At 48.9% G+C, this 26,567-nt stretch overlaps 1 protein-coding gene across 1 annotated transcript in view; it reads right to left on the bottom strand.

The window, feature by feature from the left end:
• Positions 1–26,567, bottom strand: part of LOC130041084 (teneurin-2-like) — a gene marked incomplete at its 3' end in the record, with an annotated part of 839,548 nt that overhangs the window by 100,653 nt on the left and 712,328 nt on the right. Inside the window, exon 4 of the mRNA XM_056133111.1 lies at positions 5,071–5,305. Within this exon, the coding sequence (XP_055989086.1) occupies positions 5,071–5,305 (235 nt within the window). The remainder of the gene's footprint in view (positions 1–5,070; positions 5,306–26,567) is intronic.

Here is a 26,567-nt window from a genome sequence, read left to right as displayed (position 1 = left end):
GTAAGACGAGCAATGCTCTACCCATTGGACTATCTATCCAGCACCAGGATTATGATTTTTTTTTTATGTTCTCAAAGAATGATGGCTGGTGTCCTCACATGCTGGGGGAAAAGGCAGCTGAGACAGAGAAGGGACCACCAAGTAAATGATGCTTGGAGGGTTCACTCAGGATGGGAGATGCATGCTGAAAGTAGCCTATGGACTGAACATGATGGCCACTTAGTACCCGTATTGCGAACCATAACACCCAAAAGGAGAGAGAGAGAGAGTAAGAGGGAATGAGTCTGCCACAGAGGCAGGGGTGGGAGGGACACTGAAATCATTGGAGATGGAGAATGGGCGCTGGTGGAGGGATGGGTACTCGATCATTGTATGACTGAAATGTAATCACGGAAGTTTGTGAATCTGTAACTGTACCTCACGGTGAGTCACTAAAAAAAGTTAAAATAATAATAATAATAATAATAATAATAAAGGCAGGAGTAACCCCTGGGGAAAAAATGAAAGATAGGAAGGAAGGAAGAAAGGAAGGAAGGAAGGAAGGAAGGAAGGAAGGAAGGAAGGAAGGATGATGGCTGGGTTACTCTGATGGATATCTGCATGTGTGCTTTGGTCCACGGCTCCTGCCCCATGGTTACCCCTTCCAAGGAAATCTTGGAGGTCCCGAAGTGTTGCAAATGACATGGATTCTCTGATGATGGAGGTGACTTTTCTGGAAAGCCTTTGACACTGAGGGGTGTGTGTCAGGGGCGCTCACCTTGCCCGCAGAGGCTGGCCTTTCCAGTCACAAGCACACCTCCTAGATGCCAGGGGACAGGGCTGTGTTCAATTGCCCATTGATGACCAATGGGTCCATCAATCATCTCCATAAACCCCCACAGCACTAGCTTCTGAGAAAGGCAGTAAGCATGATGAGAACCCCAAAGAGGGTACCCCAGGAAGGGATGTGTGCGGGGGGTGCTTCATCCTAACCCTGTGCCAGGCCTCTCCACCAAGTACCTGCTTCTCAGTTAAACCCTTTCCTCATCAGAGGGCAATTCCCTGGATACTAAGAGGTCCTTCCTGAGAAGCTGACCCTAAGGGGACTTTCTGGGGACCTCTGGGGGCAATAAGGACTTTCGATGGGTGTCTCTGGGGGACAGGCCTCTTAGGGTCGCCCGTCTGCAATCATGAAACTGTTTGAGGCTTCTGATTGGCCGCTGGAGGTAGGGTTTGGGGAGTGCAAGGTGAGTGTGAGTGTGTGTGTGTGTGTGTGTGTGTGTGTGTGTGTAAGATCTGAGGGAGAGGAGGGTTCTATAGCCAGCAGAACTAGATAAAGGTTCTGGCCAGACAGTAGACAGAAGGGTGCTGACTTTCCGAACACCCCACTTTGTCAGTCTGGGTGAGCCTCTGCACCTACCATTGCAAGTGGACCCCAGGCCACCCAAAAGGCAAGTAGGATCTCATCCAGCTAAAATCCATTTCTCTAACACCTCCCCTCCCCCTTCTCTCTCCACCCCCCTCTCTAAGATCACACCCAGATATCATAAGCGCAAACGCTATCCCCTTCACATATCCCTGGCCCAAAGTTTTCTTTTCTGGATAAGAAATGACACGAGGAAACTCAGAATCCGTTAGCACCGCCACCCATGGATGGCTTGGCTCTCCAGTTTTGAAGACTTTAAGAGAAACTGGGGGATATGAGAAAGCATAAGCTGTCCTCTTTGACTCCCCTCCCCATCCCCCGCTCACTCTCTAGGTTCATTCTCATTTTTCCTCCAAAATCCAGCGCCAACCGACCCTCGCCTCTGTCAATACTCTCCCTTTAGCTCCGGAGAAGTCTTTCAGCCTTTACAGCTCCATTTTGGAGTCGATTGAGCTCTCCACTGCCTGCTGCTGCTGGCCCCACCTTCAGATTGTGTGAGATTTGAGGGTGGGATAATTGCTTTAATCACCATCACCACAGTGCTTAGTGAGAGATTCGGTCAAAGTCTGCAAATAAGACACAGATTGAGAGGGCTGGAGTGATCTGTATAGCGGCTCGGGCATTTGCCTGGCATGCAGCTGACCTGAGTTCAATCCCCAGAACCCCATAAAGTCCTCATGAATCCCACCAGGAGAGATCCCTGAGTGCACAGCTAGGAGTAATCCCTGAGTACCACTGGGGGTGTCCACCCACAAGAAAACCCAACAAAACTAAAAAGGGATGAATCAAATGATATTTAAAAGAACTTAAGGTTTAACGACTCTGAATCATTACTACTTAAGTTTTCATCAGTGAGGCCACTTGGAGGGCTATTATGTTAGCTGTGTTCAGTGCCATGATAGAGTTTAAATATCCTTATTTGGCCTTTGGGAAGAGACCCATCCCCAAGGCCACCAATTCCCTAATTCTTGGCCCTTGAATGTACAACCAAAGAACATCTGGAAACTGTCCTGATCCCCTTCGAGGCCTTGGCAAAATCCCATCTAGTCGTCAAGCTGCGTCCTTCACCATAAGACATCGGAACTGAGAAGTGGAGACGCTCAAGTGATATGCCAAGTACCAAACTGTCTACGAAAGTGCTCGAAGATCAGAGAGTCAGTGCTGAGAAAGCTCCCTGAGAACAGGAAGGGGGTACATGTAACCTTGCTGCTTCTCTCAACCAGTCTGATCTTGGTCAAAGGGAGTACCATTACAAATGGCTACCACACTATGTTGGTTTTTTTTGTTGTTTTTGGTTTTTGGGTCACACCCAGTGATTCTCAGGGCTTACTCCTTGGCTCTGCACTCAGGAATTACTCCTAGTGGTGCTCAAGGGACCATTTGGGACACCGGGGATCAAACCTGGGTCCGCCATGTGCAAGGCAAAAACCCTCTTGGCTGGATTATAGCTCCGGCCTCCACAACACAAATCTTATAGAATGCCAACTAGTTGCATCAGGAGCTTGGCCCTGAGACACGTGGACTTGGCATATACCTTGACACTAGGGGATCCTCTGCGTGAAGCAGATGTTCCACTGGCTCTCGCCCCACCAACGAGACCACTGGGGCAATCAATGCCAGGTGGTGGCTAGTCACTCTCAGGCACCTTCTTTTGTGGGGAGGGACCACCTAAAGGCATCTGAAAGGGGCTGAGAAGGCACCATCTCTTTGACTCTCTGGACCTCTTGCGGGTTACCTTGTTTCACCACCTCTAGGCTCTACATAAGTACAAAGGGGTGAATGTGGCTATTTCCTTTCCTGTTGGGTTTCTCTCAGTTGGAGTTAGATGGTGCAAACCAGTGGCAAAAGAAGGACCCTGGTTGTTGATGGTTGATGATGATGATAATCAACTTCCTCCCTCCTTTTCCACTTTTCCTCCGAAAGTGACTAAATCTCCCTCTTCCCTTTTCTCTGAGTAGGTGACTCCATTGTAGTCTTGCCATCCAGAAAGGAGGCTCCGAATAACAGCCTGTTCACAGAGGAGGAAGATCACTGGTGTATACTCAGCTTGGTAGCCACTCATCAAGACAGGGAGAAGAAGGATAGGGCATCTGTCCAAATGAAAGACGACCAGCACCCAGGAGAGCATCCTGACCTCAGTCTCATGGACCAATCAGCTGGAAGCCCTCAAATCTCCCAGCAAAACTGTCTAGGAGTGGACTCCTCTTGCAGTGCTATAATAGATAATAAATACCTTTTAAAATGTGTTTATTTCTTATCACAGTGGCATGTGATATGAAATAAAAATAGATATTTTAAGCCTCAGAGATCCAGATGGCAGGCATGGTTAGTCATAACTTATAAGGGTCAGAAAAGACATTTTTAAAAAATTTGAGGGTAACACCTGGAGAGGTTCAGGGGTTACTCCTGGCTCTATACTTAGGAATTACTGCTGGTGGTGCTCTGGGGACCATATGGGATGCCAGGGATAAAATCAGGGAAGGGCGTGTGCAAGGCAAATACTCTACCCACTGTACTAGCATTCTGGCCCCCAGAAAGTAAAGTTTACAGCTTGCCAGGATCATGGTTGAGGAGTAAAGGGGCTGGGGACCATGTGAACATTCAAGAGTTACAAAGACAACAAAAATTATTAGTGCTTAGAAGCTCCAGCAGACATCGGGGCTTGCAAGGGTGCAAAAACTCCACTGGACATTCTGAGAAGCATCACAGATGAGTTCTGTCTTAGCTTCAGCTCAGTCATGCAAGCTTCACAACTCTAGGAGGACTTTTTGGAAGGGTTGATGGGAATCGGCCCCTTTCTCTATTACATGACTTCTCTAGACAAGGAAAAGAGAAGCAAAAGCACACATGATGAAACTCTCTAAGGGTGGAACTGCAAGGCTACTCTGAATGGATGGAACTGCAAGGCTGCCCTGACATCTAAGGATGGAACTGCAAGGCTGCCCTGACATCTAAGAATGGAACTGCAAGTTTGCTTTGACATCTAAGGATGGAACTGCAAGGCTGCTTTGATATCTCATTGACCTAGGATTGACTTTACTGCAGCCACCAGTGAAAACCAGAATCAAAGATGAACCAAGGAGACACACGAGGTTCTAAACCAAGCCGCCCCAGGCCTGGAGAGGATTTTGAAACCCTTCCCGACATACAATGCTGCCCCCCTCTCCTTTTCCTCTTGTTTGTTCTCATACATTATCATTTGCACCTCAGGCTTGAAGTGTGTGTATGTGGGAGGGTTTAAGGCGAAACTGCATGCAGATGAAGTGGAAACTGAATCAGACTTCTGTTGGTCTGGAATCAGGGATCGGATCTCCAGGTTTCCCCAGACACTTAATGTTCAACAAGGCTCCACATATTGCTTCAAGAAAGCCCCCAACACATCATTCACCCGCAGCTGGGGGGTCAATATTCCCTTAGGAACACGTTTCCTATGAGCCTCTGAGTGAAATGAGGTGATGGGAATTTTGTTAGGTGGGTGCACAAGAGTGAAAACCGCAAGAAGGCTGAAAAACAGCCCTGTCAGAGGGTCAAATTGCCCAGGGAACCAGCCTCTGCTGTCCTTTGGCCAGGACTTCTCCCCTTACTGAGTGGGTGACCTGGGCCGGTAATGCAGACGGCATGAGTTGACGATGACATCAATGACAACAATGATAACGGGGACTCACCGGGTCTCCAGGGGTACGTTGCTGTTCAGCACCCAACTGTCCTGGAGCTGGACGGACTCGGGCGTGGTGGCCAGGTCATTGGGGGCGGGCGCTGGGGCGTGGATCTGGCTCCGACGGTTGGTCAGTGAGTTCCTATTGAGCGAGTTGACAGATGAGTGGTGGTGGGACAGGGTGTGGTTGTGAGGGGGTGGCAGCGGTGGCCTCAGAGTCGACTGGCTGTGGTGGTTCGGAGGGCCTGGGGAGAGAAGAAGGAGAAACAGCCATGAGCAGTGGTGAAACGACAGCCCCGGACACCTTGCACACTGCACCCTGGAGCGGCGCTGGGAATAGAAGGGACGGCTCTGGCAGCCATGTGGGGACACGGACGAAGAGGCAGCTCTGGAGGGGCAGGCAGTATTCTGGGCGCCATCACTCAGACATAACTAGACCTCCTCTGCCTTCACGCAGAGGTGGCAAATGCAGAAGGAGAAGCATTGGTTCACAGACGCTGGCTGGGATTCTGTGGAATTTCTTGGGCAGGATTATCAGTACGTAAGGAGAGGGAAGGGGAGATGCCAGCAAGAGGAAGTAAGAAGAGACATCCAGGAGCAGCCAGAGAGATGGGATAGCAGAAAAGGCACGTGCCTTATACACGGTTGACCAAGCACCCCAGCACCCCAAATGGTCCCACCAGGAGTGATGCCTGAGCACCATCAGGTGTACCCAATCCCAACAACAATAAAGCAAAGAAGAGGCAGACAGGAGGCAAGAGTGGCAGGGGGCAGGGGCCTCGGATGAACTGGCAGTATAGAGCTGTGGTTTATCCACATATCTGCACCCACGACACTGAATGCAGGATATCCAAACAACCACCACCACACTTAGAAGTGCATCTGACAAGTTGGGGTAGGGAAGGGACCATGATGACAAAGATAGTTGGAAATGATGAATCTGGATAAGTGGTCTGTGCTGAGTAGGTAAAGGAACAAACATGATAACCTCTCAGTATCTGGGTTTCAGACCATAGTGCCCAAAGTGAGGGGAGAGAGAGAGAGAGAGAGAGAGAGAGAGAGAGAGAGAGAGAGAGAGAGAGAGAGAGAGAGAGAGAGAGAGAAAGGCAGAGGCAGAGAGACAGAGAGACAGACAGAGAAAAACAGAGACAGAGAAACAGAGACAGACACAGAGACAAAGACAGAGAGACAGAGTGAGAGAGAAGGATAGGGAGAGAGAGGGAGAGGGAGGGAGAGAGGGAGGGAGAGGGAGAGAGAAGGAAAGTGAGTGCCATAGAGTCACACCCAGCTCAGGGATTGCTCCTGGCTCTGCACTCAGGAATCACACCTGGCAGTGCTTGGGGGACCATATGGGATGCTGGGGATTGAACCCGGGTTGACCATGTGCAAGGCAAATGCCCTACCAGTGCAATGGATTGTCACTCAAGACCCTAGTAGTAGGAAATGGACACTGGTGGAGGGATGGGTGTTGGATCATGATATGACTGAAACCTGTTCACGAACAGCTTTGTAACTGTCTCTCATGTTGACTCAACTGAAAAAAATAAAAATAAATAAATAAATAAATACGTGTGTCTGCCAAGGATGTGGGTTGGGGGTAGGGTGCAAGGGAAAGTCACAACTTTGGTGGAGAGAGGTTGACACTGGTGACAGAATTGGTGTTGGATCTCCCCTACGAATACCTTTGTAAATCATGATGCCTTGATCAAAACCTTAACAAAATAGTAGCCAGACTTATCCTACACAGAATGCCCCAGTCCAGCAAATCATGGCTGTGAAGCGTCACTATGTCGTGTCCCGGTGACCCAGGGCGCCGCAAATACAGTGAAGCAGGGATGGACTCCAGGGATGGGGAAAGCAAATGTTAAGAGCCATGGGAACTATGCAGCAAGGTGAGGCAGTTTGGGTCTCTGCAACTGGCAGAGATGGTGGGAACTGCCTCAACAACCGATCTTGGGCCCATCTAGAAAGGGATACATGAGAGCTCAGGCGATTCTCTCTTCTGATTTTTCTAGGAAAGCTTCAAGGTGGCCCTGAGGAACTTGTAGTAGATAAAATGTTTTGTTTTACTAAAATATTGAAGATGAGCTCAAATACACGCATGTAAAAGCAGAGAGAGAAAGGCACTTGCTTTGTACTCGGCCAACATAGTTTCATCCCAGACCCACACGGGCCCTTGAAAACTGCCAAGAGCGATCCCTGAGCATAGAACCAGGAGTAAGCTCCGAGCACAGCCAGATGCGTGTCCCCCGCTGCCCCCCCTCCCAAAACAACACGTGTGTGTGTGTGTGTGTTCCTTGTATATTCACACATTTTTCACGGCTTGACCTGATGATGATGCAGTTCCCCCCACCCGAGGGACTATGTGATGCCAGATATTCATTCATCGGCTATTAGCCAGGCACACGTCTTACCCTTTGTACTACTTCTCCAACCCCACCCAGTTCATTCAACCCCTTCTTTAATAAAGCCAGATGCAGGAGTTGTAAGGAAAGATGATTACGACCTCCGGTTGCATGGGATCCAAACTACAACCCCTAGGGCTTCTCCTTAGAGTGAAAATGCCCAACTGTCCAAGCAGAGATGAAAGGGTAAAGGCATGGTGAGGCATATACACAATGGAATACTCGGCTCTAAGACTCGTTAACGCAATCTGAAGAGGTTTCGTGGCCATCGAAGATCACGATACTTCCTGGGACACTGTTTTCTGTCTGGTGACGCATCAAGACGTGGTCACCGAGTGCGTGGGTCTGGTATGAGTGGAAAGAGATGAGATAGGAGAAAAGTGGCGGAAATGTGCCAGAATGACCATTCCTAAGAGCTCTCCGTTGCCCATGAGTTCTCACACCAGCCCCACTCCGAGTGGGGTGATTATTCCCAATTAGCCAGGTAATTACGAGGCTATTTGGGGCAGAGGAGATGAATGAGTATTCCAGGGGAAAACACCACCACCCCCCTTTTCCTTCACAGCCCAAGCCCTAACTTTCCACACCCCGCCCCGCCCCCCGCCCGGCCCCCAGCTCTCACCACCCATCCTGGTTCTGTGGACCACCCAGCCTCCCGGAGCACAAAGGGGCCTTGTGTGGGATCCCATTTGCCCAACGAGAGCATGGCAGCTTCCTGCCTCCTTCCCCGGGCTGAGGCATCTCCACCTCCTCCGACGTGTGTGGTCCTAGGATGGTCCGTGGGTGGAATTCCTGTGGTTGCCTTTGCACTGACACCATCCAGGGGTGGAGCTGGGGACACAGAGGTGCTGCCTGACTTGGAGGAGGAGGGACTTTCAGGGTTGCTCCACAAAAGATAAAAGAAAACAGGTGGATGCATGTTCTAGGCCATTGGAAGGGATGTCAAGTTCTCTTTCCCCAGGAGCAAGCCTAGGGCATCCCAGGGCAGCCGAGGAGGTTAAGTAAGAGGAAAAGATGCACTGCCCTCCTCGTCCTGCTCTCCGAGAGCACTGTGCTTTGCTGGGAAGAGATCACATTCTTTTTTTTTTTGGGTGGAGGGTCACACCCAGTGATGCTCAAGGGTTACTCCTGGCTCTGCACTCAGGAATTACTCCTGGCAGTGCTCGGGGGACCCTATGGGATGCTGGGAATTGAACTTGGGTCGGCCGCATGCAAGGCAAACACCCTACCCTCTGTGCTATCGATCCAGCCCCAAGAAATCCCATTCTTGACCTGAGCAATCTATTACCCAACAACCTCTGGGAGAAGCTTTCCTCACTGCTGTGGTAAGTTTCCGCTGTGCCATGAATTTTTGTTCTTATTCTTATTTTTTGGCTTTTTGCATCACACCTGGTGGTGCTCAGGGGTTCTTCCTAGCTCTGCACTCAGAAATTACTCCTGGCAGTGCTCAGGGGACCATATGGGATATTGGGGATCGAACCCAGGTCTGCCGTGTGCAAAGCAAATGCTCTCCCCGCTGTACTATTGCTCCCGTCCCCTGTGTCATGGATCATGCGTGCTCACTTCACCACCTCTCTGGCAGCCCATCTTTAAAAAAAATAAGCTCAGGTACAGGAGCTGGAGGGAAAAACTGTGACCTCCAGTGACAAATGAGGCTTCTGGGGACACTTCTAGAGGGAAACTACCCAAGTATCCAAGAAAAGATGAGTGGGTCAAGAAATGGTGGGGCACATACACAATGGGATACTGTTTGGATACAAGAAAAGACACGGTTATGCAATTTGCAGCTACACGGATGGGTCTGGAGACTATCAAGCCGAGTTAGGAGAAGAGGGGAAAACTCAGAATGGTTTAGCGGGTTTGCCATCGGAAGCCCACCTCTAGGATAGCCACGGGTGGGCACTCACATTGCCACCACTGCTTTGACATGGGGTAGATACATACTGGGCATGGAATACCACTAATGGAACAACCTTCCCCACTACAATGAATGGTCCTGAACACCTTCTGTATTGGCTGGTTTTCCGGACAACACAGCCCTTGCTGAGGACGATGGGTTTCCATATGCAAAAGCAAACAAGGCCAGCTTCCCATTGCCACTAATCAAACACACACACACACACACACACACACACACACTGCCTTCCAAGAGGCCACATGACACGGAAAACCCTTCGCCCAGGCCACTGAGGTCTTCAGTGGGCGATGCAGAAGCAGCAACAAGCAGGTGTGTTTGATGGAGGGATTCGGTGCCCGCTCCTTGTGCACGCATTTATCGGGCTTAATGAGTGTAGGTCTTAGTAATGGGGCTGATATTCCATCAATATGAGATCACATAATAATGCCACTTAGTCACCAGTATTCACTGAAGAAGACCGAGATTCGCCGGCAGGAAGGAGACTGCAGTTAAGAATGTGGCACTCCTCAAGAACAGATGACTGGTTAAAGAAACTTCGGTACATCTACACAATGGAGTACTATGTAGCTGTTAGAAAAGATGAAGTCATAAAATTTACATACAAGTGGTACTACATGGAAAGTATCATGCTAAGTGAAATGAGTCAGAACGAGAGGGACAGACATAGAAAGATCGCATTCATTTGGGGAACATAAAGTAACAAAATAGGAGACTAACACCCAAGAATAGCCGAGATAAGTACCAGGAGGTTTATTCCACAGCTTGGAGGCCAGCCACATATGCTAGGGGGAAAAGGCAGCTCAGATAGAGAAGAACACCAAATAAAGGGTGTTGGGAGGATCCTCCTAGGATGAGAGATGCATGCTGAAAATAGACTATAGACCGAACATGATTGCCACTCAGTGCCTCTTTTGCACAGTACCCCAAAGGAGAGAGAGAACAAAAGGGAATGCCCTGCCACAGAGGCAGGGTGGGGTGGGGGGGTTGGGGGGTGGGAGGGATACTGGGACCCATGGTGGTGGGAAATGGGCACTGGTGGAGAGATGGGTACTTGATCATTGTATAATTGAAACCCAAGCACAAAAATTTGTAAATCTACAACTATACCTCACGGTGTTTCACTAATAAAAATTTAAAATAAATAAATAAAAGCAAAGGAATAAAAAAAAGAATGTGACATTCCCTTGTACTTTCCCTTTGGATTTGCCTCAAGTAAAGGACCTGGGCTTTACTTTTAGGTACAAGGAGGATTCAGTCCTAGGAATAAGGAAATGTTTGGCGGTGGAGGTGGGGAAGGAGAGTCTTTGTTTAAAACAAGGGAGAGCTAGTGAAGACTCAAAGCTGAGCCAAAGAGCTAGTACAGGGGTTAAGGTGCTTGCCTTGCATGCGGCCAACTCTGGTTCACACACAGTTCTCCAAGTAATTCCAGGACTAATCCCTGAGCACAGAGCCAGGAATCAGCCTTGAGTACCACTGAATTTGGCTGCAAACTCTCCACCTCTACCCCTCACCCCTGCAAAGACCTCAAACAAAACAAAAAAGACTCAAAGCAAAGGTAAGTGAATATATAAAGAAGGAGCGTCCGGTCTATTTTTTATAAATCAAGTGCCTGAATGAACTTTCTAGGACTCTTTAACACAGCCGACAATTCCAGACAGCCTCTGAGGCAATGGTCTCAGATATTTCCCTCTTGATATGGATGCCAGTTTCATACAGTAGATTTCTTTGGGGGCCAACTGCTTGGCCCCCAGGTCTCCAGAAGAATAAATCAATTCTACTTTAGTTGGTAATGATATCCACCCAACTGGGCCAGTCCTGGGAACTACATCTTGGTGTATCGACTTTTATGTTGGCTCATCACATATCACCATAATATTATTATCACCATCAGAATCCTTGTCCAGCCACACCTTTTTAATGATGGAGAGAGGAAGAGTTTTCTTTGGCGCTTAGGAAGTCAATTCTGAATTTCTGGTCTCATTGTTGGATGCATCCTAAATAAACACTCGGCGAGGCATTTGGTCTACACCTTGCCAAGGTATCTGTGTGTGTATGTGACTATAGTTCACACCAATTGCTTTTCTGTCAATTAAAAATGATAATAAAAGGTATGAAAGGGGGAAAAAAGGAGCCTAGAGTGTAGAGCCCGTTGTAAGCTCTATCTTGAAGACATGATGCTTATTATTTTAAAGTCTTATACAATGTCAACGCCTCTAACCCCAAGATGGCGAATGAAGTAGAGAGTTTTGGCTTCTTGCACTGGACAGGCAAGTTCAAGCCTGACAGTTCTGCACAAGAGCCAGCAGAGCGGAAAGGTTGGCCAAGACCGAGGCTGGTTGACAGATACTGGCAACACGATCCCAGTTCAAGCTTGACCCAGGATGGACGTGAGGGTGAGCAGGCGATGAAAAGACTCCCCTCATTTGTGGAATATAAAATAACATCATATGAGACTGACACCAAAGGACAGTAGAGACAAGGGCCAAGAAGACTGCTCCATGGTTGGTAGCCTGCCTCATGAGCTGGGGGAGAAGGCAGCTGGGTTAGAGAAGGGATCACTAAGGCAATGAGGGTGGAGGGATCGGTCAGGATGGGAGATATGTGCTGAAACTGACAAAGGACCAAATATGATGGCCTTTCAGTATCTGTATTGCAAACCATAATGCCTGAAAGTAGAGAGAGAGAAAGAGGGAAATTGTTTGCCATAGAGGCAGGGTGACGACTGGGATGGGGGAGGGATACTGGGGACATTGGTAGTGGAACATCTGCACTGGTGGAGGGATGGCTATTCAATCATTGTACGATTGAAACTCAAACACGAAAGCTTTGTAACTGTATCTTACAGCGATTCAATAAAAAAAAAAAAAGAAATTGTCACTGTCACTGTCCTCCCATTGTTCATCGATTTGCTCAAGCGGGCCCAGTAATGTCTCCATTGTGACACTTGTTACTGTGTTTGGCATATCAAACACGAATGCAGATGAGATAGTCTCAGTAGCTTGCAGGGCTCTCCTCCGAGAGGGGAGGAGGAATCAAACTCCAACATGGTTGGCCATGTTGACTGCATGGAAAGCAAATGCCCTACCTGCTGTGCTATTGCTCCAAGCTCCAGACCAATAACCTCTGGCTGGACCTAAAGAAGAATGTCCTGCCTTTGACCAGGGTGGCAGCCGGCTCTGCATCCCTGCAACCACTCATAAGCCAGGGGACCACTCCAAGTTGTATTTTTCTCCTCATCTTTATAATGATATGGTGGGGGCTGGAGAGACAGTACAGTGGGGGAGCACTTGCCTTCTGAGTTTGCCCAACCTAGGTTCCATCAGCGGTACCCTCCCCCACTCCCGCAGAGGGTCCCTTGAGCCCCACCAGGAGTTAATTCCTGAGTGCAGGAGTAAGCCCAAAGCATTGCCAGGTGTGTGCCTCCCCCACACCAAGCCCCTCTAACCCCAAATATTAGATAGCAGGGGGAATGACAAATGCCCAAAGACAACCGAAGTGAAGAACATGAGAATTTCAGTAGGAAGCTGATGGCAGGGGTGAGGGGTGGGGGTGGATAGGGCAGGGACCAACAAAAATGGTGGCAGGATGTGGTCAGCTGGGAGGAGGAGGCGTGCTGAAAGGACTAAAAGCATTCTGAAAGAAGCCCCCATCAGCGACAGTGCTGTAAACTACGGTGCCCAAACATTATCTACAAAGTGCCTGTCATAGGGACTGGAGCGATAGCACAGCGGGGAGGGCATGTGCCTTGCATGCGGCCAACCCGGGTTCGATTCCCAGTATCCCATATGGTCCCCTGAGACTGCCAGGAGTAATTCCCGAGTGTATGAGCCAGGAGTAACCCCTGTGCAACGCCGGGTGTGACCCAAAAATGAAAAAACAAACAAAAGAAACTGAACAAAGTGCTTGTCAGAGAGGCAGGGTGGAGGGTGGGAGGGAAACTGGAGACATTGGTGGAGGGAAGTAAGTGGACAGCGGTTGAAGGACGGATGCTGGAACACCATCCACCTGAAATCCAGTCAGGAATGACTTTGCAGTTCACGGCGACTAAATGAAATAAAAATAAATGAATGGAAATGCTCAAAGCAGGGGGTGTGGCTGAGTGAATGCCTTGCAGAGGTGGGACCCTGGGTTCTGCTCTCAGTCCCACATCATTCCTGAGCACCTCAGGGTGTGGCCTCAACCACTGTATATCCCCCCTGCGCGCTCCCCTATGCCAAGGGGAATAAAACGCAAATGCAGGAGACTGGCTGGGGATATTGATCGATGTCAGAGCACTTGCCTGGCAGGTCTGCGTGTGCGCCTGGATTCAATCTCCTGCACCACCAAAACCCAAACCCAAACCCAAACAAATAAATAAACTCTGATTCCACTTCTCTGGCTATTGTCACTGTCACTGTCCTGTTGTTCATCAATTTGCTCAAGCGGGCCCAGTAACGTCTCCATTGTGAGACTTGTTGTTACTGTGTTTGGCATATGGAATACGTCACGGGGAGCTTGCCAGGCTTTGCTGTGCGGGTGAGATACTCTCGGTAGCTTGCCGGGCTCTCCAAGAGGGATGGAGGAATTGAACCCTGGTCGGCCTCATGCAAGGCAAATGACCTAACCCACTGTGCTTTTTGCTCTGGCTTTTAGGGACATTAAATGAGAGCAGACCTGTAGAGATTTCTTTTTTTTTTTTTTGGATCACACCCGGTGATGCACAGGGGTTACTCCTGATTCTGCACTCAGGAATTACTCCTGGAGGTGCTCGGGGGACTATGTGGGTTGGCCATGTGCAAGGCAAACACCCTACCCACTGTGCTGTCGCTCCAGCCTCCTCTTTTTGTTTTAATACTCACTTTTATTATTTTATTCTGATTTTTATGGATGCTATAGAAATACTCTACTTATAAAAAATTATATTCCCAATGCTAAGTTATGCAGAATGATTGCTTAAAGCTGCAAGAAACTTTCCCATTCTCAGTTCACACTTTTTGTTTTGTTTCGTTTTTGTAAGAAGTTATATTGGATCACCGCGAGATACCGCTACAAACTTGGCTGATTATGTTTCAGTCATACGATGCTCGAACACCCATCCCTCCACCAGTGTCCATCTTCCACCACCAATGTTCCCAGTGTCCCACCTGCCGCTCCCACCCCACCCCACTCCCTACCTCTGTGGCAGGCACATTCCCTCTTACTCTCTCTCTAATTTTGGGCATTATGGTTTGCAATAAAGATACTAAGACAGACCTGTAGAGATTCTGGCATGATTCTTGGCACTTTGTTGGTAAGATATGGACAGATAAAAGCTATTATTATTATCATTATTATTAAATTATTTTGATTTGGGGCCACACCCAGTGGTTCTCCTGGCTCACTCCTGGCAATACTTGGAGCACCATAAGCTATGCTGGAGGTTGAACCGGGCCCAGTAGCATCAAGGCTGGTGCCCTCCCTGCTGAACTGTCTCTCCCTCCCCGTTAAACACGGGGGCTGGAGAAATAGCACAGTGTGGAGGGCATTTGTCTTGCATGTGGCCTACCTACCTAGGTTCGATTTCCAGCATCCCACATGGTCCCCTGAGCACTGCATGAGTCAGGAGTAACCCCTGTGCTTCACTGGGTGTGACCCAAAAAGCAAAAAAAAAAAAAAACCCAAAAAACAAAAAACAAAACCAAAAAAAAAAACCCCAAAACAAACAACAACAACAAAAAAACAAGCCCCAAAACAAACAAACAAACAAAAAACCCAAAAAACTTCCCCAAAATAAAAAAAACAAGACCACTTAGCTCCTGGCTCACCTACCACTCCTGATGGGACGTGGAAGACTGGAAGGGACAAAAAAAAAGGAGGGGAGTGTGTGTGTGTGTGTGTGTGTGTGTGTGTTTGTCTAGATCCAGTTTCTCATCTTTGGCAAGAGTCTCCAAGCGCTGGGCCACTGTCTTTTTGTTTTTGTTTGTTTGGGGGCCACCCCTGGCAGTGCTCAGGGCTGACTCCTGGCTCTGTGCTCAGGAATCACCCCTAGTGGGCTCAGTGTAACCTAGATGGGATGCTGGGGATAGAACCAGCCATGTGCAAGGCAAGCCCCATCTCTCTGTCCCACAAAGGGATTTTAATCATTCTCCAGACATCCCCTGGCTCTGCATCCTTTGCGCTCTGAAATCACGGGGAAACCACCAGTTGAAATCAATGTCAACTCCATTAGCTACGTTTTGCAGGTGACAAAGACTCCCCACCCATCCCCCTGCCAAAAGGATAAAAAAAAAAGTAAAAGACCACTTGAAATACTTATGAGGAACCCATCTAAAGAGAAGATTTTATTGCAAAGTTACATCTGAGCAGCGCCTATCTGAGATTTCAATAAATCTACATTACCCTGGGTATTTGGGCCTCCTCAGGGAGACAGAAGCCTATCAGCAGAAAGTAATGATTTTGGGTTTTTCAATTGCCCTAAGGATCTTGACAATGCTATTAAGATCCATGCTCTTCCTGTCGAGAAGTTTAGGAGTGAAATTATTAATACGCCCAGACGTTCTGTTGATTGTTACGCGGTAGCAGAAAATACTCTCTGTTCTCTGAGCTACATTATCACTTTTCCGGAGCAGAGAATTGCATCAAAATTTAAACCCTTCTCATTCCAGCTCATCGCGTGGCTTTTCAAGGTCTTATTGTAAAATAGGCTGGGTAAAAATTTGGCTATCTCCCTACCCAGGAAAGATAATATGCTTCTCAAAGACCAGACCATTTTAATTTAAAAGAAAAAGAAAAGAAAAGAAAAGAAAAACCTGAGTGGGATTTTTCTATGAGCGGGATGCCATTTTTTGAGCTCTTAACCTATATTATTCCTGGGGGTGTATTTCGTTCCCATCCCAGCTCCCACCCGCCCCATCTTGGAGGTGGTCCCAAGTGCTTAGCCTCAGTAGACAAGCCAGGGATCAAAATGCAGACGCAACGCGATTGTGATTTCAGATGAGCAAGGGGCCGAGCCATTCATTAATCCCAAGAACGACCCAAGCGCGGGAGCGAAATGGCGAGGGGGACTGATAAAGGTTCCTGGAGCGTTTTCAGTTCAAGGCGCAGCAGAATTATTTACTATCTGGGTGACCTTTTCCCCAAATGTCTCAGGGTACCTGTCTTATAGGGCAGGGAACAAAAGTTTCTCGTGACTACATAAACACAAGTCGTCTGAATGTCAGCTCTCCACCGGCACCTGGCTTCCTATCCATCAACAACTGCCAGAATGTGCAGCTGAAGATAGTTTGGGGATACCCTTTGCCCCTTCAACACACACACACGCACACACCCGAATGCAATGCACACATATGTATGTGCACACACATGTACTCGCATGCACACATGTGAACGCACAATGCACACTCACCCGCACACAGGAATGCCCAATGTACATGTGCACGTGCACACACGACAACTTGCCCATGACAACACGCACACATGATAACACACACACATGATAACATGCACACACAATAACACGCACACACGTGACAACATGCACACATGATACCATGCACACACATGACAACATGCACACACGATAACATGCACACACATGACAACATGCACACATGAAAATATGCAAACACATGATAACTTCCCAGGAGAAACAGGTATCTGAGAACTTTCTCCAAGACACACCCATCGGGGACCAGAGTGATAGTACAGCAGGGAGGGCGTTTATCTTGCACGCAGCTGATTGGGGTTCGATCCCCAGCATCCTACATGGACCCCAGAGCGCCAAGAGTAATTCTTGAGTGCACAGCAGGAGTAACCCCTGAGCATTGCTGGGTGTGACCCGAAAGTCCCCACCCTGAACCACAACCACAACCACAACCACAACCACAACAACAACAACCCCAAAGAAGCAAACTTCATGGTCAGAATCGCTTGAATCTTACTGTAATTGTTCAGTGATTTTGTTTTGTTTCAAAATTGTCCTGGAATTCCTCTGCCTCCCCTGAGAAAGAAGAGGAGTGTGTGACCAAGGGAGCCAGGGCACGAGGGCTGAGTAAGGAAAGGCAAAAAGAACCCCTCTTCCAGCTCCCCAGAGTCCCAGGAGCCCAAGAGGTCAATAACTTGCAGGGCAAATCGGAGCCACGGAGACTGGAGTGCTTTGCAGTTCTCAGTTTGGGGCGTGTGCATGAGGGTGCATGCTCAGTGATGTTTGAGTCACAGCCGTCTACTCGGCTCCCTAGAGACAGGGATTCCATCCCAGAGAATGAAAAAGAAAAAGTTTCTCTCCAAGCTGGGGCAGATTTTGCACACTGCCCTCGGGAGCGGTGCCCGGAGATGGCTGGCATCAGATGAGGTGACTCTTATCACATGCGGGCGCTCTGATGGGGGTCCCTTGCCCATCTAAGTTGGAGGGCAGTCAGATGAGCCAGTAGGTCAGTTTTAGAAGTTTAGAGGAGACCCCGCAGAGAGAAAGTGGTGGGCCATTGTTCTCATTTGCTTATTTTGGATTGATGAAGTCATTTCCTTCCTTCCTTCCTTCCTTCCTTCCTTCCTTCCTTCCTCTCTTTTTTTTTTTTTTTTTACTTTTTGGGTCACACCTGGCGATGCACAGGGGTTACTCCTGGCTTATGCACTCAGAAATTACTCCTGGTGGTTCTCAGGGGACCATTTGGGATGCTGGGAACCGAACCCAGGTCAGCCATGTACAAGGCAAACACCCTACCTGCTGTGCTGTCGCTCCAGCCTGGGTTTTTTTTTTTTTTTTTTTTTGACGTAGGGCAGAGAGGAGGGCTTAGCAGTTCAGTGATTTGAAGACAGGTATCTTTCACAACTTGGAAGACTTTCTGATAAGGTATATTTGAAAAGTAGGCATGGCTGTAGGAACTTTTATCTCCCACAAACTCTGAATTTTACAGAATAGAAACACCCAAGGGCAGCAGACACAAGGGCCAGGAAGATTGCGCCATAGTTGGAAGCCTGCCTCATGAGCTGGGGGAGAAGGCAGCTGGAATAGAGAAGGGATCACTAAGACAATGATGGTTGGAGGGATCGCTCGGGATGGGAGAGGGGGTGCTGAACGTAGATAAAAGACCACTCACTGTCGCACTGTCCTCCCGTTGTTCATCGATTTGCTCGAGCGGGCACCAGTAACGTCTCCATTGTGAGACTTGTTGTTACTGTGTTTGGCATATTGAATACATCACAGGTAGCTTGCCAGGCCTTGCCGTGCAGGTGATATACTCTCGGTATCTTGCTGGGCTCTCCAAGAGGGGCGGAGGAACTGAACCTGACTCGGCCGGGCTGGCTGAGTGCAAGGCAAACTCCCTACCACTGTGCTATCGCTCCAGGCCAACGTGATAATATCTCAGTATCTTTATTGCAAACCATAATGCCCAAAAGTAGAGAGAAAGTATGGGGGAAATTGTCTGCCATGGAGGTGGGGTGGGAGGGGTTGGAAAGGAGAGGCTTACTGGGGCCATTGGTGGTGGAGAATGTGCACTGGTGGAGGGATGGGTGTTTGATCATTGTATGACTGAAACTCAAACATGAAAACTTTGTGACTGTATCTCACGGTGATTCAATTAAAAAAAAGAAAGAAAGAAACCAACCAGTACTGTCTGGCTGCACCACCCTGAAGGTGCCCGATTATCAAAACAACCAGTCCCTTCAACTTTTTACAACCTTTTATAATGTCAGCACACTGAAATCCCTTTCAGGGCAGGCTGGTGGATGATAAGAAAGCTTACAATAAATAGCCTTTGGTTTTGTTTTCTGGGACCACATCCTGTGGGATGCTCAGGGCTCTGGCTCCTGGCTCTGGGCTCAGGAATCACTCCTGGAGGGTCTTGAGGATCCTATATGATGTCGGGGGAGCATATGTGTGTGTGGGGGGGGGGGGGGAGGAACCCAGGCAGGGCATGTGCAAAGCAAGTGTCTTAACCCCGGTACTATCTCTCTGCCCCCGCCCCGGGAGTTTTGTTTTGTTATTATTATTATTATTATTATTATTATTATTATTATTTTTTGCTTTCTGGGTCACACCCGGCATTGCACAGGGGTTCCTCCTGGCTCTGCACTCAGGAATTACCCCTGGCGGTACTAGGAAGAACCATATGGGATGCTGGGAATTGAACCTGGGTCGGCTGCATGCAAGGCAAATGCCCTCCCTGCTGTGCTATCACTCCAGTCCCCCCACCACCACCACCACCATCACGGGAGCTTTTGACAGATGATAGCTCCCAAATGAAAAGCCAGATGACTTGGCTGTTCCTGAAACCAAGTTGGGGTTCACTTGCGTCCTCATCCCCAACTGCAACACACACACACACACACACACACACACACACACACACACACGTTTGTGGCCAAATCATTACTTTCAGTTTCGGATTTGGGGCTCGCTCATTCTGCTGTGCTGGGGGAGAGATTCCAAAAACATCACTGGACAAATCATTCCTGGGTATGACCTTGTGGGACCTGAGATGCCAGGGATGGAACCTGTTTGGTTCCTCTGAGCTGTCTCCCTGGTCCCCAAATCAGGACCTTTTGGTTGCTCGGGCCTGCCCAGGAGCCCTGCAGGTTAATATCTCACTGCCACTTGCCCCTGAATGCTCAGCCCCCCGAGTCCTTCACCCCGTCTCCACGGCTGAAGTGTTGAATTAGCTATTCGCCTCTCCGGCCTCCGCGGGGGTGCCGGAGGCTCTCAAGGATTTATCATCTCCAACCTGGGATCCTTCTTAATCCCCTAACGTGTGGAGAGTGAGTCATCTCTCTTGTGGAATAATCAGATTTGGTGGAGAAAGTCATTTCCATTTCGAATGCAGCTCATCTGACACTTTAATCGCCGGGCTGGGGCAGGCTTCTCTGTAAGAAGGGCTTTGACTGGAAGGGCCGGAGCCGTGGTACCGCGGGCAGGGCACTTGCTTTGTACCCGAGTTCGATCCCCGGCACCAGATATGGTCCTCTGAGCACTGCCAGGAGTGATCCCTGAGGGCAGAGACAGGAGTCAGGCCCGAGCATCGCTGGATGTGGCCCCCAAACCGAAAAAAAAAGAAGAGCTCTGAAGTCTTGAAAGAAACAGGGAGAAAGGAATTCCCAGCATCCAGGAAACTTGCTCAGTTGAGGGAAGAGCAAGAACAAGGATGGGTGAAAAGCTGGGCTAGGGAGAGAGGATGGCCCAGGGTCTCCGTGAAGATGAGTTTTCTGTTCAGAGTCAAAGAAAATGCTGGAGTTCAGGCACTTGCCTTGTATGTGGCCCATGCTGATTTGATCCCTGGAACACTATATGGTCTTCCAAGCCCTGCCAGGAGAGATTCCCTGAGCACAGAGCCAGAAGTAGTCCCTGAGCATCAGCAGGAGTGGTACCAGAGCACAGAGATAGGAGTCGTGCCTGAGCACTGCTGGGTGTGGCCCCTCAAATCCCCCCAAACCTAAGAAAGAATGAAGGAAGGAAAGAAAGAAAAGGAAAGAAAGAGAGAAAGAAAGAAGGAAGGAAAGAAAGAAGAAAGAAAGAAAGAAAGAAAGAAAGAAAGAAAGAAAGAAAGAAAGTACTTGCCATAGTGGCAGAAGGTGGGATGAGGTTGTGGGGGGCGGTAGGAGGGAATCTGGGACCATTGGGCTGGAGCTATAGCACAGCAGTAGGACTTTTGCCTTGCACGCGGTAGCCGACTTGGCCAACCCGAGTTCGATTCCTCCGCCCCTCTTGGAGAGCCCGGCAAGCTACCGAGAATATCCTGCCCACACAGCAAAGCCTGGCAAGCTATCTGTAGTGTATTTGATATGCCAAACACAGTAACAAGAAGTTTAAAAAAAAATGGAGATGTTACTGGGCCCACTTGAGCAAATCGATGAACAACTGGAGGAAAGTGATAGTGATAGCGGTGGTGGAAAAAAAACACTGGTAAAGGGATGCGAGTTGAAACATTATATGACTGAAATCCAATCATGAACAGCTTTATAAATGTGTATGGCACGGTGATTCAATTGAAAAAATAAATGGAAAGATAAAAATAAAAAAAGAGAAAGGAAGGAAAGGAAGGAAGGAAAGGAAGGAAGGAAGGAAGGAAGGAAAAAAGAAAGGAAGGAAGGAGGGAGGGAATGAGGGAAGCAAGGAAGGAAGGAAGGAAGGATGGATCGAATGAAGGAAGGAAGGAAGGAAGGAGCGAGGGAATGAGGGAGGCAAGGAAGGAAGGAAGGATGGAAGGAAGGAAAGAGGGAGGGAATGAGGAGGGAAGGGAGAAAGGAAGGAAGGAAGGAGGGAGGGAATGAGGGAGGCAAGGAAGGAAGGAAGGATGGAAGGAAGGAAAGAGGGAGGGAATGAGGAGGGAAGGAAGGAAGGAAAGGAAGGAATGAGGAAAGAAGGAAGGAAGGAAGGAAGGAAGGAAGGAAGGAAGGAAAGAAGGAAGGAAGAAAGAAAAGCAAGCAAACAAACAAGCACTGAAATAAGAACAAAAGGCTTCGAGGTCCACAGACCCTGATGTTGGAGACTGCACCAGGTCTCAGGCCATTAACTCCTGCCCACCCACTCATGGCCACTGATAATGCAGTGTCTCCCTACCCCAGCCCCCAGATTACACTCTCTGTGCTCAAACGTCACTTGTCTTCACTCACTGACATCCAACACTCTCCGTTCCAGGAGCACCAGCCCTGAGCTGACACACATATATTATAAGATGATCATCACAATAAGACTAGTTAACATCTGTCACCCTACAGAGTGATAATCTCTATATTTTTCCTTCCTGTGATGACAGCTTTTGAAGACCTACTTCCCGGCAACTTTCAGCTCTGCTGAGAGTCTAACTAATGATGGCTAGTGTCTGCCATGTGCAGGACCTATCCTGAAGGGGCCATGGAGGGCCAGAGTGATAAGATAGCAGCGCTTGCTTTGCACGCGGCCGACCCGGGTTCGATTCCCGGCATCCCATATGGTCCCCCGAGCACCATTAGGAGTAATTCCTGAGTGCATGAGCCAGGAGTAACCCCTGAGCATTGCCGGGTGTGACCCAAAAAGAAAAAATATAAAAGAGACCATGGAAAGTGTGTCGTTTTCTGAACCTATTTCTCCTATTTCACTCACCCTCAGTATTAGTGATCACCAATCTCGTCTCTGAGTCCAAGAGTGCCTTTCTTTTCTTTTTTACAAAAAAAAAGTTTCTATAGGCTGGAGATTGACACGCAAGGCATTTGCCTCGCACATGGCAGACCCTGGCCCATCCTGAGCACCTCAGAAAGTCCCTTGAAAACTCCCAAGAGTGGGAGCTGGAGCAATAGCACAGCAGGGAGGGCGTTTGCCTTGCACGCGGCCGACCCGGGTTGGATTCCCAGCATCCCATAGGGTCCCCCGTGCACCATCAGGAGTACTTCCTGAGTGCGTGAGCCAGGTGCAAACTCCTGTGCATTGCCGGGTGTGACCCCAAAAGCAAAAACAAACAAACAAAACCAAAAAACTACCAAGAGTTTCCCCTGGGCACAGAGCCGGGAGTCAGCCCTGAGCACTGGCAGGCGCACCCCCACATCCAAGCTTCTAAGATCATGCAGAACTGTCCAAATGTCTGCTTCGGAGATATTCTCCCAGACCACCTCAGCAGTCTTCGCTACTTTCCTTGTGTCTTCTCCAGAACACATCCTGTCACCGACACGTGTGCCCTGGCTGGTCACCGTCTCTCCCTCGGGGGAAAGTAGGCCAGGCCGCTATTTTAGTCTCTGCCCCGTTCCCGGCTCCTGGTACACTCAGATGCCATCGGCATTGGCTGAGTCTATGAATTAGCAAAACGCTGACGGAACAAAGGCACTGAAAGGCCAGGTGGCCTTGCTGCTGATCCTAGGGCTGAGGGCGTCTTTCCAAGTGGCTGGGGACGCGCTCTGTCCTTTGAGACCATGCTCAGAAGCTGGCACCTGGCCACAAGTCCAGGGCAGGGGGTGGTGGTGCTGGGAGTCACTGCAGGCTTCCCTACCAAAATGCAGCTCAGTCTCACGCAAACTTCAGCAATCTTTCTGCCCCCTGCCGCAACGCCAACATGACAACAGACGCCTCTCGAGCGATTGGAAATGCCCATGGGAGGGAGGGTGCCGGTGGCCTCTGACACACCCCGCGTGGGAATAGACACACTTTTCCTTTCAGACTCCTCCCAGTGGGAATCTCTCGGGAACTGGGGGTGGGTTTGGGGTTACTTGAAAATGTTCCATTTTCATTCCCTGTGGATGGCATGGTAGGGGTTCTGCTAACGCACCCAGCAAGGCTGAGCCTTGGGTAGCCTGCGCGGTGGGGTGGTGTAGGATGACATTGGTTTGTCCTTCCTCCCTTGCCACAAGGAACTTGGGTTTATTACAGTGCTCCTGAGGCACTTCCATCCCTTTGTGTTTATCTGTAAACACTTCCCTATCCTCTCCTCCCCAATCAGTTGGTCAGCTTTTCCCCCTAATCAGACTCTGTTAACTTGTAAGGTCAGATTCCTCAGAAATCTATGATTCTATATGTATGAGTGAAATATTGTCTTTCTCCTCTCCTTCTGTCCTTTGAATAGTTTACTTTAAAGCAATGTCCTTTTTGTACAGATACAGGAAGACAGTTAATATTATGCTTTTGTGATTTAGGATTTAATTGGCTTTGGATATTATCCACTCCCGGGCATCTGCTTTCTTGATTTAAGCCTCAGTTGCCTTTGTTCCTAGCACCCCAAAAGCAGGATCCCGATGAGGGACTGAATGGACCCAGGGCAAGCTGTGAGCTACCCTGGCGTCAAAATGCACCAGGCCAAAGCACCACGATTCTCAACTATAAATTAAGAGCTTGATCATGGACAAATGCTGTCATGATCCAAAAGTAACGATGAGACTAGGACCCTGCTAGGGATAGGAAAGGCTAATCTGGCCTGAGCCAGACTGTAGTCTGAGATCGGGATGGCCCTAGGAGAGCAATTCTATAAGCTGAATGCATCTCTTACTGTGTCCATACAAAATGATTAATATTATGAATGCTCATATGTTTGTTGGACAAGGGGAGGAGAAACACACCCATGGAATTCCGCTCTTGGGTGGGTTGTCCTGCTAAATGGGTATCTGTCCTAGAAAAAGTATCCCCCAAGGGAAAGAACTTTACCCCTATTGATTGTGACCCCACCTAGGTGTAAGCCCCAACCCCTCATGGTTTGGGGATTTAACTAGACTGTAAGAGTGGGCCGAGGCATCCAGACTCCAGCAGGAGAAGGAGAAAGGGGATCCTCCAGATCCAGATTCCAGAGCCAGAAGAAGGATGAAGGGGGATCGAGGAGGAGAATGAAGTAGCACGGGGGACGAAGAAGCAAGAGGAGAATCAGAGGAGAATGGAGATGGGAATGGAATAAACTGCAACTGACACCAACCAGCCTGGCCCTGGTTCCTTCCTTCGCCTGCCCATCGCCATCGACCTCCCCAGGGTGGGGGAAGCGGCGTGAGACTACCGAACGCGGGCAGTGGGAGAGACAGAACACCACTGCTGCTGTCTCTTTGAGTTTACACAGGGTGGGGTGGGTGCTCAAATATACTGCAGGAAATCCAGGGGGAGGGGAAGTGCAGTACTGCGGAGTGTTAGAAACCCAAAGCCAGCTATCACCCATGCCTCCTCTTTCAGGAAGTCTTCCAGGATGAGTTCAGAGGAAAAGCAGGGGCTTCCTTATTATTACAATCACCCATGCAAGAAATTTACAGGAACTCTGGGCTCAGACGAACACCAGAGCCCACGCTGGTATACTGCAAAGCAAACAACTTCATTTGGCCACATAGCCAGTTCCATCTGCATTCTCCTCTGTCATGTACATAGACATGGAACACCAGGGAAAGAGATTTCACTTTGGTTTTCTCACTGTCTGGAGCCTTGCAAAGTCAAGTCTCAGCCGTCAAAGAATAAACCTTTCATAACTGTCACCCAAGAGTAACGCAAAGCAGTGACATCTCATTTCCAACACCTCCTTTCTGGTTCTCATAGGAGAGGCTGTAGTACTGTAGCATTGTTGTCCCATGGTTCATCAATTTGTTCAAGCGGGCACCAGTAACGTCTCCATTGTGAGACTTGTTATTACTGTTTTTGGCATACAGAATATGCCACGCAGAGCTTGCCAGGCTCTGCTGTGCAGGCAGGATACTCTCGGTAGCTTGCCAGGCTCTCTGAGAGGGATGGAGGAATCGAACCTGGGTAGGCCACATGCCAGGCAAATGCCCTACCTGCTGTGCTATGGCTCCAGCCCCATAAGAGCAGCACAGAACTAAATTTGTTCCTAACCAAACGTTTCAATCACCAAAGTGTGCCCCGATCTTTTTGTTCACATTTACATTGTGAACAGTGTTACACATTCGGTAACTTATTTCTGCATATCTCCCCTGAACCAGATGGATTTTTAAGGTTCTAGGGTCTCCATTTTCCAGGACAGGAAAGAAAGTGATATCTCAGATGTTCATTTGTCTGGCCACCAAGATCCCCATCAAACTCTTCATTTCCTTTGGGGTGGCCTCAATTACCAAAAAGCTTCACTTTCCCATTTTCCACTCCAATCTGAGCTCATAGGGCTGGAGCAATAGCACAGCGGTAGGGCGTTTGCTTTGCATGCAGCCAGCCCAGCTGAGCCGGGTTCGATTCCTCTGCCCCTCTCGAAGAGCCCGGTAAGCTTCCGAGAGTATTTCGCCCGCATGGCAAAGCCTGGCAAGTTACCCATGACGTATTCAATATGACAAACACAGTAACAACAAGTCTCACGATGGAGACGTTACTGGGCCTGCTTGAGCAAATCAATGAACAACGGGAGGACCGTGACCGTGACCATGATCTGAGCTCATGCAATAAATACCATGTAAGGGACGAGATCACCTGGGGCTCTGACAACCAAAGTCACAGCTGCCTTTTGTTAAAGGAAGAAGGGATGCTTTCGCTTCTCCTCAACCCCGCCTCATCTGCCCAGGCTAACTCAGGACGATGCCAGGGGCCACAGACACGGCTTTGCGTGAACATTCTGCTTCAAGGATGCTCACGGTACATAGAGAAAGTCGCGAGCATGTTAATTATTACCTGTGGAGAGAAACTATAACATTTTGATTCATTTGTAGTTTCAACTGAATGTGGTATTTATCAACTGTCTTTTATGTTTAATTCTAGATAATAGAGCATGGCAAATTGGAGACTTCAATTATACCCGGGGAAGATGTACACTGACTGCTTCTCAGCGAGACATACACACTGCGTCCCTGCCCTGGGTTCTG

This window comes from Sorex fumeus, unplaced genomic scaffold, assembly GCF_029834395.1.
Source record: "Sorex fumeus unplaced genomic scaffold, SorFum_2.1 ptg000097l, whole genome shotgun sequence".
Lineage (NCBI taxonomy): Eukaryota > Metazoa > Chordata > Mammalia > Eulipotyphla > Soricidae > Sorex > Sorex fumeus.
Note: the sequence above shows the minus strand (reverse complement) of the source record. Positions and strands in the feature narration are given on the sequence as shown.